The sequence below is a fragment of the Schistocerca serialis genome, chromosome 3 (assembly GCF_023864345.2).
Source record: "Schistocerca serialis cubense isolate TAMUIC-IGC-003099 chromosome 3, iqSchSeri2.2, whole genome shotgun sequence".
Taxonomy (NCBI): Eukaryota; Metazoa; Arthropoda; class Insecta; order Orthoptera; family Acrididae; genus Schistocerca; species Schistocerca serialis.
Genome location: NC_064640.1, coordinates 362,079,185 through 362,091,600, shown reverse-complemented (window position 1 = coordinate 362,091,600; position 12,416 = coordinate 362,079,185). Strand labels below are relative to the sequence as shown.

At 38.9% G+C, this 12,416-nt stretch overlaps 1 protein-coding gene across 6 annotated transcripts in view; it reads left to right on the top strand.

The window, feature by feature from the left end:
• LOC126470170 (pumilio homolog 3-like) overlaps positions 1–12,416 on the top strand; it is a 195,593-nt gene that overhangs the window by 53,288 nt on the left and 129,889 nt on the right. For all 6 annotated transcript variants that reach the window (XM_050097812.1, XM_050097815.1, XM_050097813.1 and 3 more), the window contains 2 exons: positions 2,625–2,824; positions 5,498–5,728. In XM_050097812.1, coding sequence (XP_049953769.1) covers positions 2,625–2,824; positions 5,498–5,728 — 431 coding nt within the window. The remainder of the gene's footprint in view (positions 1–2,624; positions 2,825–5,497; positions 5,729–12,416) is intronic.

Sequence of the window (12,416 nt, the reverse complement as noted above, 5' to 3'; positions counted from 1 at the left end):
GAACATACATTAAGCAGCATGAAGAAACTAAAGTCTGTAAGGAACAGATAAAATAAAGTACAGAAGCCAATGAATCGCACCTAACAATATAGTAAGTGCCAATAGTAATGTAAAAAGCACTAAATATAAAAATGTGAGTGACAAAGAGGCAGATAAAGTACAGAAGCCAATGAATCACTTTTCACGATACAATAAATGCCAGTAATAATTTAAAAGTACTAAATATAACAGTATAAGTGAAAAAATGGGGGGAGAGAAGGTGAGGGTGAAAATGGAGGGAGAAGAAATAGGAGTATATGTCATTATGTGAAGGTCGTGTAAGATTAAGAAAAGGAAGAAAGTGAAGAGTGTGATTGGAAGGTTGGGGGGGTGGGGAGGTGGAGGGGGGGATTATAGGAGTGGGGTGGCCAAACTGTAGAGGTCAGTTAGTGCAGTGGATAAGTAAAAAATCTAGAAATAGACAAAGGTACATGTAGGGCAGGGGGAGGGTAGAGGGGGGGGGGGGGGTTGTAGGAGGAGGGAAACAGCATAAGAAACGTGAATGAATATTTGATTGAGAATTGAAATTGGGTAGCTCAGAATTGGGATGAGGGTGGTGGGTCAGAGAAGACTTGGGAGTGCGGGTTCAAGAAATGACAGACAGAGCAATTAAGGAGTTGAAAGCTTGGGAGAGGGTAGGAAGAAGCTATAATGTATATTATAATGTACAAAGAGTTGAAGAAATAGGGGGCAGAGGAAGGAGAGTAATCCATTGGATTGGATTAGTATAGTAATGATGACAGGGAGAGGGGACAAGAGGACTGAGAAAAATGGGTGGGTGGGGGAAGAGGTGAACTGGCAGACATGTATAATGAAGCTTAAGAAGATAGAAAAATGGGGCAAGTGAAAGAAAAGAGGGGGTAGGAAAGGGTGGGGGACAACAGCGTGGAATAGGTGGGGAGGAGGGGGCGAACAAAGGGGAAGAAATAACACAGGACTACAGCGACACTGGCAGCACCCAGGTGTACATATGAAATGTAATACAAGAATGGAAAAATATATAGTACCCATAATATGCTTACAGAAATGTAATAATGCATTACAAATTATAACACTTGGGGTAATTAACTTTGGTTCAACAAAGCATGAATACATCCATGTACATGTACACCATATCTTATTATACATATCCTAAATACTACAAGGAAGTTTATTAGGAGCATGGAATTTACTAGATCTCCAGCATCTTCAATGTTCAATGTCTGTCCATTCACCTCTTCTCCCAGACACCCATTTTTCTCATCCCCCCCCCCCCCCCCCCCCCCATCAGTACTACACTTCTCCAATCCAATGGATTACTCTCCTTCCCCTGAATCCCATTTCCTCAACTCCTTGTATTTCATAATGCCCATTATAATTTCTTCCTGCTCCCTCGCAAGCTTTCACACCTTCTCAGTTGCTCTGTCCATTGTAATTTCTTGACTCCCCCTCCCAAGTCTTCTCCCTTCCCTCCTCATCACCATTCTGACTACCCAACTTCAACACTCAATCTAATATTCATTCATGTTTCTTATGCTGTTTCCCAACTCCAACCCCCACCCCGTCTGGACCCCCTTCTACCCATTACATGTACCTACTCCACTGACTGACCTTTATACTGGACCACCCCACCCCTCCAATCCCCTCCCCCATCTTACCCTTCCAATCACATTCTTCACTTTCTTCCTTCTCTTAATCTTATACGACCTTAACATAATAATGTATACTCCTATTTCTTCTCCCCCCATTTCCACCCATCACCTTCCCACATCCCCCCCCCCCCCCCTCTTCCTCCCCTGGTTTAAATGATTACTGGCACTTAGTATATTGTTAAGGGTGATTCATTGGCTTCTGTATTTTATTCGTGAGTTTTTCACTCATTTCAGTGTATTTAGTACTTCTTACATTACTACTAGCACTTACTCTATTGTAAAATGCAATTCATTGGTTTCTGTACTTCATTTTGTGTGTTCTTTACAGACTTTAGTTTCTTCATGCTGCATAATGTATGTTCACTTCATGTTATTAACGATCTGGTGTGATTCACAATGTTATCTCCAAAAATAATTACATGCAGTCACATGACACCTAACACATACAAGCTTTTACCTGTGATACATCTATATTTATTATGTGTTCTAGAGTCTTCATTCTTTGACAGTTACATCTTAAAGATATATGTTAGTCTTGTTTATCTGTTCTGGACTGCCTTAACAGATATGACATAATAAAGGTCTAACAAGTAAGTGAATATCTCATAATTTTATATTAGTGTCCAGCTAATATTTTTCAATTTTTTTTCAATTTTTTACTGTGTGTCTTACATTTTCATGTTCCAGCTTTTAGCATTGTACTTGAAAAGGGCATAATAGCCAAAGTCTTGATACTAAAGAAGACAAATATAGGAATAGGTGGTTTACTCTTTTAAACATATATGTTTTGTATACCTACACTGAACAGTTATTACAGAACTGCAGTCCTTGAGTGTAACTTATTATGTTTTCTGACTTATGTAGTACTGTTACAAAGGTACTATTACCAATTACAAACACTAAACATAGTAGTTCATTTTCAAAAATTTATTATTATTGTTCTATGATTGTTAGGTCATGCAAACTGGAGGGAACTGAAAGAAAGAAAAAAGTCTCTCAAGCAGATGAGGAAGCAGAAAAAATTTGCTGTAATTGATACCATCTCCCAGGCCAAAAAGTTGTATGAAATTAGTAAAAATAATAAACTTCCTAAGAAACAAAGAGAAGAAATAGGTTCCAGGCTGTACAACTTACTCAAGGGACACCTAAAAGCTGTGAGTGAGCTGACTCTGTGTTGATTGTATATAGTTTTCTTTTGAATAATAGTATGAATGGTACTAGGTTTCTAACAATTAAAATTTCTATTAAATTAATTACAAATTAATGATGCTTGAACCATTTATAATACTGTACTCTCTCTCTCTCTCTTGCACAGTTTAACTTCTCTGAACTTGTGGTACCTCTGATCACCAACAAAACTGTGTTAATATAACACAGATCAGTCTATGAACTTCCATTGATTGTGAGAGAATAATATGATCTGATGAGTTACTTTTCATCTTTTTAAATAGCAGATTCAGTGTGTGTTGAATAGATACTAGATAAACCTCATTCATGAGACTGCTTACTCCCTTCTATTAAACATGGTGACTTTAGTTGTGTGAGAGCTACGTTTTCATGATATTCTGCTGGTTATACTGTTACTCGACAAGGGATTATTGAGGTCAATATTATACAGACTATTAAGGTGAGCAAATGTGTCCTACAGTGTAGGTATCACTCTATAGTTACTAGGAACTCTTCCAAAATAATGGTGCCTAAGTTCACACTGTTAACTCTGGTCAGGTTTATTGTAATGAAGATGCATATGAACTTCATCTCCCTCTAGTTGACCCAACCTCCCAACTTGGACATTGTTGGCCATCTGTTATTGGATTTACAACACTAGGTGTCCTATCACATCATCACTGATGGGCTGCAATTTATTTTAAGTATCAGATTCTTTTGAAATCAGTTCGTACTCCAGTTCTTAAACAAATCACAACTGTGCTGCAGTTAATGTTTGCCCACTGTCCTAATATTAACCATGAGTGTTCAGGAGTTTTCATTATACTGAAGACCCTATTGTGCTTTATGATATTCATTTCTTTGCCAGCTATTATTTTAATTTTATGTTTCAAATTTTTGTGTGGTCACCCAAGTTTAGGTTTAATCAGTTCCTTCAGTCTGTCAAACTGACTAACTCTTGTATCTTTACATTTATGAGGGTTGACTGAAAAGTAATGCCACCACCTTTGTAACTCTTCAACAGTTGGCAGCAATGTGGCAGGTACTGGCTTGTTCTGTAGCCTCTTGTCTACAGCTCCAGTTGGCGGGAAGCCTTAGCATTGAAAGGTTGTATTGTTATAGTGTAAAGAATGGAACCCTGCGCAGACGGTCGGTCAATGTGATTTAAGCAATGTGCAGTCATTGAATTCTTGACAGCAGAAGGTGTGACCCCAAAGGGGATTCATCAGAGAATTAAAGCAGTTTCTGGGGACTGTGTTGATGTGAGCACTGTGCGTCATTGCGCAAGTAAGTTTAAAGATATTGAGGCAGGAAAATCTAATCTGCATGACAAGCAAAGAGTTGGGATGCCCTGTGACAGCAACCACTGAGTTTCATAAGCAAAATGTTGACAGATTGATTGAGGACAGTCGTTGTATCACTCAGAGAGAAATTGCAAGCTCAATTGGCGTTTCACAAGAATGTGTGGTCACATTATTGCTTTGCTTGGCTATCGGAAGATCTGTGCCTGATTGGTACTCTGGATGCTGACTCCTGAAATGAAAGCACACAGACTTGAAATTTGCCAGGAACTACTCTCACATTACGAGAATGAAGATGCACAGCGCTCACATCAACACTATCAACATAAACTGCTTTCATTCTCTGAAGAATCTCCTTTGGGGTGACACCTTCCGCTGTCAAGAATTCAATGACTGCATGTTGCTTAAATTGCACTGACTGACTATCTGCGCAGGGTTTCATATTACACTGTAACAACACAACCTTTCAATGCTAAGGCTTCCTGCCAACTGGAGCTGTAGAGAAGAGGCTACAGAACAAGCTAGTAGCTGCCACATACCAATGCTACCAACTGTTGAAGAGTTATAAAGGTGGTGGCATTACTTTTGAGTCAAGCCTCATAAATGTAAAGATACAAATCTCAACATCAGAAAAAGATGGCAACAGTTTTTTTGGGGCTGAAAGTTGATCCATGTGCTGTTCAGGCCAAGAGGAGAAATAGTCAGTTCAGATGCCTGTTTTGAAACTCTTGACAACTTCAGGTCATCATCCAAACCAAGAGATGTGAAATGTTGTTGGTAAAGATGTTTTTGATTCACGACAATGTGTGACCTCATGCATCAGCACGAACACAGTAAGAACTACAACATTCTAAATGGGAAATTTTTGGACATCCTCATTACAGCCCTGACTTGGTGCCAAGTGATGTTCACTTGTTCCCAAAAATTTCTTTAGTTTTGGGTGGAAAACAGTTCACAAACAATGAAGATAACAAATGAGCAGTGACATCCTGGCTCTAATCTTTATTGGTAGAGGAGTACAACATGAGAATTTAAAAACTGGTCCCATGTTACAAAAAATGCAATGACAGCTATGATGACTAAAGTGAAAAATAGAGTAAGTTACTGCAACTTGGTAAGTAAAGTTCTGTGTTGATATCTTTATAATTCTTATTTAGTTATGCCAAAACGTTCTTTACTTTCTGGTATTATCATGTGTTCCATTACACATTGCATTAGATACTGGTTGTAACACTTTGTGTACAAGTTAAATATGAAGTGCCAATTTCCTATTGTTAACATTTTATTACAAACATTTATTTGAAATAAGTCTACAAATGTTTTTTTTTTATATTTATTTCACCCATACTTTTTTTACAGATTGTTTACAAGCATGATATGACAAGAATTACTCAATTGCTTATGAAGGTATCACCAGAAAACACCAGACATGCTATATGGTCCGAGCTGAAACCTGAATTACTTAAGATGATGACATCTAAATATGCAGCACATACCGTCATTTCCATACTGGAGTTTGGCGGTACATCAGTACGAAAGGAAGTGGCAGGTTTGCTCAAAGGTCACGTCTTAGAGCTTCTAAAAAACAAGGTAAATTTATTTTTCTCGTGCAATTTATTTCTTGTACCATGTAGGGGGGGGGGGGGGGGGGAGAGGGAGAGAGAGAGAGAGAGAAAAAGAGAGAGAGAGAGGGGGGGGAGAGAGAGAGAGAGAGAGCGAGTGAGCGTTGTATGATGGGTATTTTGAGGCATTTTCTCCCTCCTCCTTCCTTTTTCATTCATTGAAGTTCTTAAATTTTCCTTCTGTAGACTGATTTTTAATTCTATTACTGCAGCTTCATATATTTGTGATTATTTTGTTATAAACAAATATTTGGCACATGGAAAATACAGCAGACTGGTATTTGATGACACATGGCCAAGATTGTGAAGATGGTGAATGACAGTCAACTAAAGACATCTTTGAATGGTAAAATACTGAGTATTTATATAATAGAGGGAAACATTCCACGTGGGAAAAATTTATCAAAAAACAAAGATGATGTGACTTGCCGAACGAAAGCGCTGGCAGGTCGAAAGACACACAAACATATGGATGGATATGTGTGTGTGTGCGCGAGTATATACCTGTCCTTTTTTCCCCCTAAGGTAAGTCTTCCCACTCCCGGGATTGGAAAGACTCCTTACGCTCTCCCTTAAGACCCATATCCTTTCGTCTTTCCCTCTCCTTCCCTCTTTCCTGATGAAGCAACCGTTGGTTGCGAAAGCTTGAATTTTGTGTGTATGTATGTGTTTGTTTGTGTGTCTATCAACATGCCAGTGCTTTCATTTGGTAAGTTACATCATCTTTATTTTTAGATATATTTTTCCCATGTGGAATGTTTCCCTCTATTATATGCTGAAATGTAGATTTTTATATAATGATATTCTTAAGTGAATATATGTGTTTGATTTGCTAAATTAAGTGGTAATAATTGCTCTTTCATTTACAAGGCATTGTATTTCTACATCTGTACAATGCCTGAACTGTTTACTTTGGTGTTTGTGTGCCATCTTATTTATGACAACCATCACGGTTCTTTCTGCTGGAACAAAATTAAAGAAAGTGCTGAAAGAATGTAACTTTATATTAATGGAAAAAGACATAAGAGGGTCAATAATGGGAGAGGATGGACACAAACAACAAAGGACAACCGTGCGAGACCTTGCGAATCATAACAAGCAAGTAACAACATAGTCACAAGAACCTCACGAATCAACCATGTCCACTCGTACACGGAACAAAGTAATGAAAATATGCTGTCTGAGGTGAGATGTCAATAGACGCACATAAAGATTAAACTGCCTGGCAAAGCGAGAGGCAGGTGCTTAAATACATGATCGGCGATGCCGCTATTGGTCGCTGGGACCACTTGTTCCACTGTGGCGCCCTCACATTAAACGTAGGCCAGGAGGCGCGCGCCGCCACAGCTTACGGCGCGATGATGCAGCAGAGACCTCTAGCGGTCTTTGATGTCCATGCTGTCTGGCCCGGATTCAAAATCCATGGCGCACAGTACCAGAACATCTCTTTTAGGAGAGCTGCACCTGCGACGGAACTGTTGTTCATGATTGAAAGGTGTCACTACTGACACCATTTTCTTCTTCACAGTGTGCATATCACTTTCTAATAGCTGAGTTGTTTCCCACCAAACATCTAGTCTTGTCAGTTTGTTTTTATAATCACAGTTGGTAGGGGCCCGTAAACATTCCCATTTATGATAAAAGTCTTATCAGATTTAATGCTCTCTCCGTATTCCACACTATACTCCAGTATTTTTAAACACAATAAATACATGCCCTTAATGAGAGCAGACATTGTCTGCAGGGGGAAACAGCAACTCTCGAAATTAAGTTTCCAGCACAGTCACAAGTCACATTCAGTATGTTTTATTGACTGCTTTTGCTCTTTAATTTGATAGCCAACTACTGTAATTTAAACTGAAAATTACAGAGTTTGTGATGCTGCTTGTGTTAAATTAAAGAGTGGAACTCGTCAAAAATCATACTAAGTGTGACTTGTGGCTGTCCTGAAAAACTTGAATATACATCTGTTCTAGAGTTACAACAAATCGCTACTTAACAAATGTACATTCAACCTGATGTCCACACTAGGAAAGGGGTCCTAATGCCAACTAACCACATATGCTTTGATTTTACTGCCAGCAGACCAAACTGCAACCAAGGCCAAACAATTTGTTGGCTCATTTTTGCTACTGGTACGTACTAAGCAAATCTTGTCCAACAAAGTGGTTGGCTGTTATTTATAGACCAAGTGCATGTGTGCCTTAACATGTATACAAACAGTCCAGTAACAGACTATAGAAATAATTAAAAACAAAATCATTGGCATTCTCAGATATAAGAAAATCATTCAGCAGAAGTTTTGAAATAATTGAATCCCTACAGTTAATCACTGCTTACAGTTACTTATTCCACAGCAAAATTTTTCTGAAAGATGATGGGGTAGCAATGGGTTCATGACTAGTGGGTACATGAGCTGATATTTTCATTAACAGTTTAGAAGGACATTTTTTAACAAGTTCATTGGAACAGCTGAGAAAATCCTTTATTACTGAAGATATGTTGACATTTTAACCCTATTGATGGCACAGTAGAAGAAAGTAATATGCACTCACAATTCAACAGCTTACATCATATAATTAGATTCACTATGGAAAGAGAAAAATAAGAGCATCAACTTCTTAGATTTAAAAATTTCAGATGACGAATCTGGACACACATTCAATATTTTTTATAAACCAAAAATTACTGATGTAATTATCCATAACCAGTCCTGCCACCTGAGAGCACATGAACTTTGATATCTTCAGTTTATGATACATAGACTGGCCAACTGACAACTAGCAAAAGAAAGAAAAAAAACTGAGAAGGAACTAGATATATAATGTGGGTGTAACAATGGTTATTCCAAAAACTTTGTGGACACACAAGTCAAAACGAAAACTAATGAAACACTCCCCAGTGTGGTAGACGAAATAACGTTAATAAGAGAGACAAGCGAACAACAGAAAAACAGTTTTTGTATGACCTTATTTAGGTATTGTTTGTGACAAAATTACTCAGTGTTTCAAGAATACAGTATTAAAAACTAGCTGCAGGAACATTAACAGTTTAAAATTAGTATTGAGATGCATACCACAAAAATCAGAGCCTTTTTCACAGTCAGGAATATACAAAGTTAACTGTGAAGAATGATCAAAATTTTATATTGGTCAAACAGGAAGAAAAGTTAGTACACGATTTAAGGAACGCATGACAATAAGTGATAATATCCCACCCACCTTTGCTGCACGCTTCAGACACCAACCACAAAATACCTTATATTAATAAATCCCTACACATATTATATAAGTTACAGAAAGATGAAATTGTGGATGTGGTGGAAAAAACCGAGATCTATATCCATCGAAAAGACCAGTTGGATAGAGTTTTAAATGAACAAAAAGACCTGCAAAATGGAAATTTCTTAGGCAACTTTTCAACACTTGTGCCAGGAAGCATTATAGAAACATAGAATGTATAATTATCGCTATACTCATTAATGAATAAACTGAGGTAACAGAAGTCATGGGATACCTTCTAATATTATGTCAGACCTTTTTTTGTCCAGTGTAGTGCAGTTACTCGACGGCCATGGACTCAACAAGTCGTTGGAAGTCTCCTGCAGAAATATTGAGCTATGCTGCCTCTTTAGCTGTCCATAATTGTGAAAGTGTTGCTGGTGAAGGTTTTTGTACATGAACTGACCTCTCCAATTGTGTCCCAAAAATGGTTGGTTGGAATTCATGTTGGGTGATCCGTAAGGCCAAATGGAATTCATGTTGGGTGCTCCGTAAGGCCAAATCATTCACTTGAATTGTCCAGAAAGTTCTTCAAACTAATCACGAGCAATTGTGGCCTAGTGACACGGCACATTGTCATACAAAAAGTTCCATTGTTGTTTGGGAACATGAAGTCCATGAATGGCTGCAAGTAGTCAGTGATGGGTTCAGTTGGACTAGAGGACCCAGTCTGTTCCATGCAAACACAGCCCACACCATTATGGAGCCACCACCAGCTTGCACAGTGCCTTGTTGACTACTTGTATCTGTTGCTTCATGGGGAACCTTATCATCAGCTCTTGGTCCTCAGCAGACCAGGCCACAGTTTTCCATTTGTCTATGGTCTAACTGATATGGTCACAAGTCCAAGAGAGGCGCTGTAGGCGGTGTCGTGCTGTCAGCAAAGGCACTCGTGTTGGTTGTCTGCTGCCATAGATCTCTAATACCAGATTTCACCACACTCTCGTAATGGGTATGTTCGTCGCACATTTCATATTGATTTCTGCAGTTACTTGACACAGAATTGCTTGTCTATTAGCACTGACAACTACATGCAAACACCTTTCCTCTCCGTGAAGACTGCTGGCCAGTGTGTTGTCCGTGGTGAGAGGTAATGCCTGAAATTTGGTATTCTCAGTACACTCTTGACACTATAGATCTTGGAATATTGAATTCCCTAATGGTGTACAAAATTAAATGTCCCATGCCTCTAACTCTAATTACCATTTTACATTCAATTTCTGTTCATTTCCATCATGCGGCCATTATCACATCAGAAACCTTTTCACATGAATCACCTGAGTAGAAATGACAGCTTCACCAATGCACTGCCCTTTTGTACCTTGTGTATGCTACACTACCGCCATCTGTATGTGTGCATATCGATATTCCGTGATGTTTACCACCTCAGTGTATGACTAATGCAAAAAATCATGCAGCTGTAAAGCAGGGCATGAAAGGTTTTGTTCCGTTTTGAGGTATTTATTACTGTTTCATTACACTACTATGATTGACTTTTATATACATTATCTTTGTAACAACAAGTTGAAAATGATGTGCTCCCATGATAACAGAACAAATATTTCCAATTTCTTTTATGGAAGTTGAATGCAGTCATATTTACACCAACAGTGAACGATACTTAAATATACATAAGAACAAAGACCTACATGGTGTAATTAATAGACTTCTGTAAAATAATTATAATCTTCCCAATATACACTGTGTGATCAAAAATATCCGGGCACCCCCCAAAACATACATTTTTCATATTTGGGGCATTGTGCTGCCACCTACTGCCAGGTACTCCATATCAGCAACCTCAGTAGTCATTAGAAATCGTGAGAGAGCAGAATGAGGCACTCCGCGGAACTCACGGACTTCAAACGTGGTCAGGTGATTGGGTGTCGCCTGTGTCATACGTCTGTATGTGAGATTTCCACACTCCTAAACATCCCTAGGTCCACTGTTTACGATGTGATAGTGAAGTGGAAACGTGAAGGGACACATACAGGACAAAAGCGTCCAGGCCGACCTCATCTGTTGACTGACAGAGACCATTGACAGTAGAAGACGGTCGTAATGTATAATAGGCAGACATCTATCCATATCATCACAGAGCAATTCCAAACTGCATCAGGATCTACTAAGTACTGTCACAGTTAGATGGGAGGTGAGAAAACTTGGATTTCATGGTCGAGTGGCTGGTCATAAGCCACACATCACGCCGGTAAATGCGAAACGACACCTCACTTGGTGTAAGGAACATGAACATTGGATGATTGAACAGTGGAGAAACATTGTGTGGAGTGATGAATCGTGGTACACAATGTGGCGATCCGGTGGCGGGGTGTGAGTATGGCAAATGCCTGGTGAACGTCATCTGCCAGCATGTGTAGTGCCAACATTAAAATTCAGAGGCAGTGTTGTTATGGTGTAGTCGTGTTTCTCAAGGAGGAGACTTGCATCTCTTGTTGTTATCACAGCACAGGCCTACATTGATGTTTTAAGCACCTTCTTGCTTTCCCATTGTTGAAGAGCGATTCAGGGATGGCGATTGCATGTTTCAACATGATCGAGCATCTGTTCATAATCATGGCCTGTGGCGGAGTGGTTACACAACAATAACATCCCTGCAATGGACTGGCCTGCACAGAGTATTGACCTGAATCCTATAGAACACCTTTGGGATGATTCGGAATGCCGACTTCATGCCAGGCCTCATCAGCTGACATCGATACCTCTCCTCTGTTCATCAGTCAGTGAAGAATGGGCTGCCATTCCTCAAGAAATGTTCCTGCACCTGATTGAAAGTATGCGAGAGTGGAAACTGCTGTCATCAAGGCTAAGGGTGGGCCAACACCATATTGAATTCCAGCATTACCGATGGAGGGCACCATGAACTTGTAACTCATATTCAGCCAGGTGTCTGGAGACTTTTGATCACATAGTGTATGTACATTAATAACATCAGCGTTATATATAAGAGCTTTGCATCAGCCTTGTGTATAAGAGCTTTGCAACAACTGCTCAAAAGTACTGTGCTTTTAAAATGACGAAAAAGTATTTCCAATTTATTTTATGACAATTATATGCAGTCTTAGGTGCAAAGGTATATGCAGTCTTATGAGCAAAGACATACACGGTGTAACACGCCATTAACAAATCCTCTGTAAAATATGTTATAATCCGCCTGGTATATCATGGGATATGATTTGTTCTTACATGAAATTCGTAAGTGATACTAATGCACCCATTGTATTATGATTCTGTTTGGGATACTTGTAAATCGTCTAAGGTCAAAATTGTACAATTCTGCATAAAATAGAGAAAATGTCGGCTGAAGGCATCACAAAATCATTTAAAAATTTATTTTACAAAATGTATAACACTGTG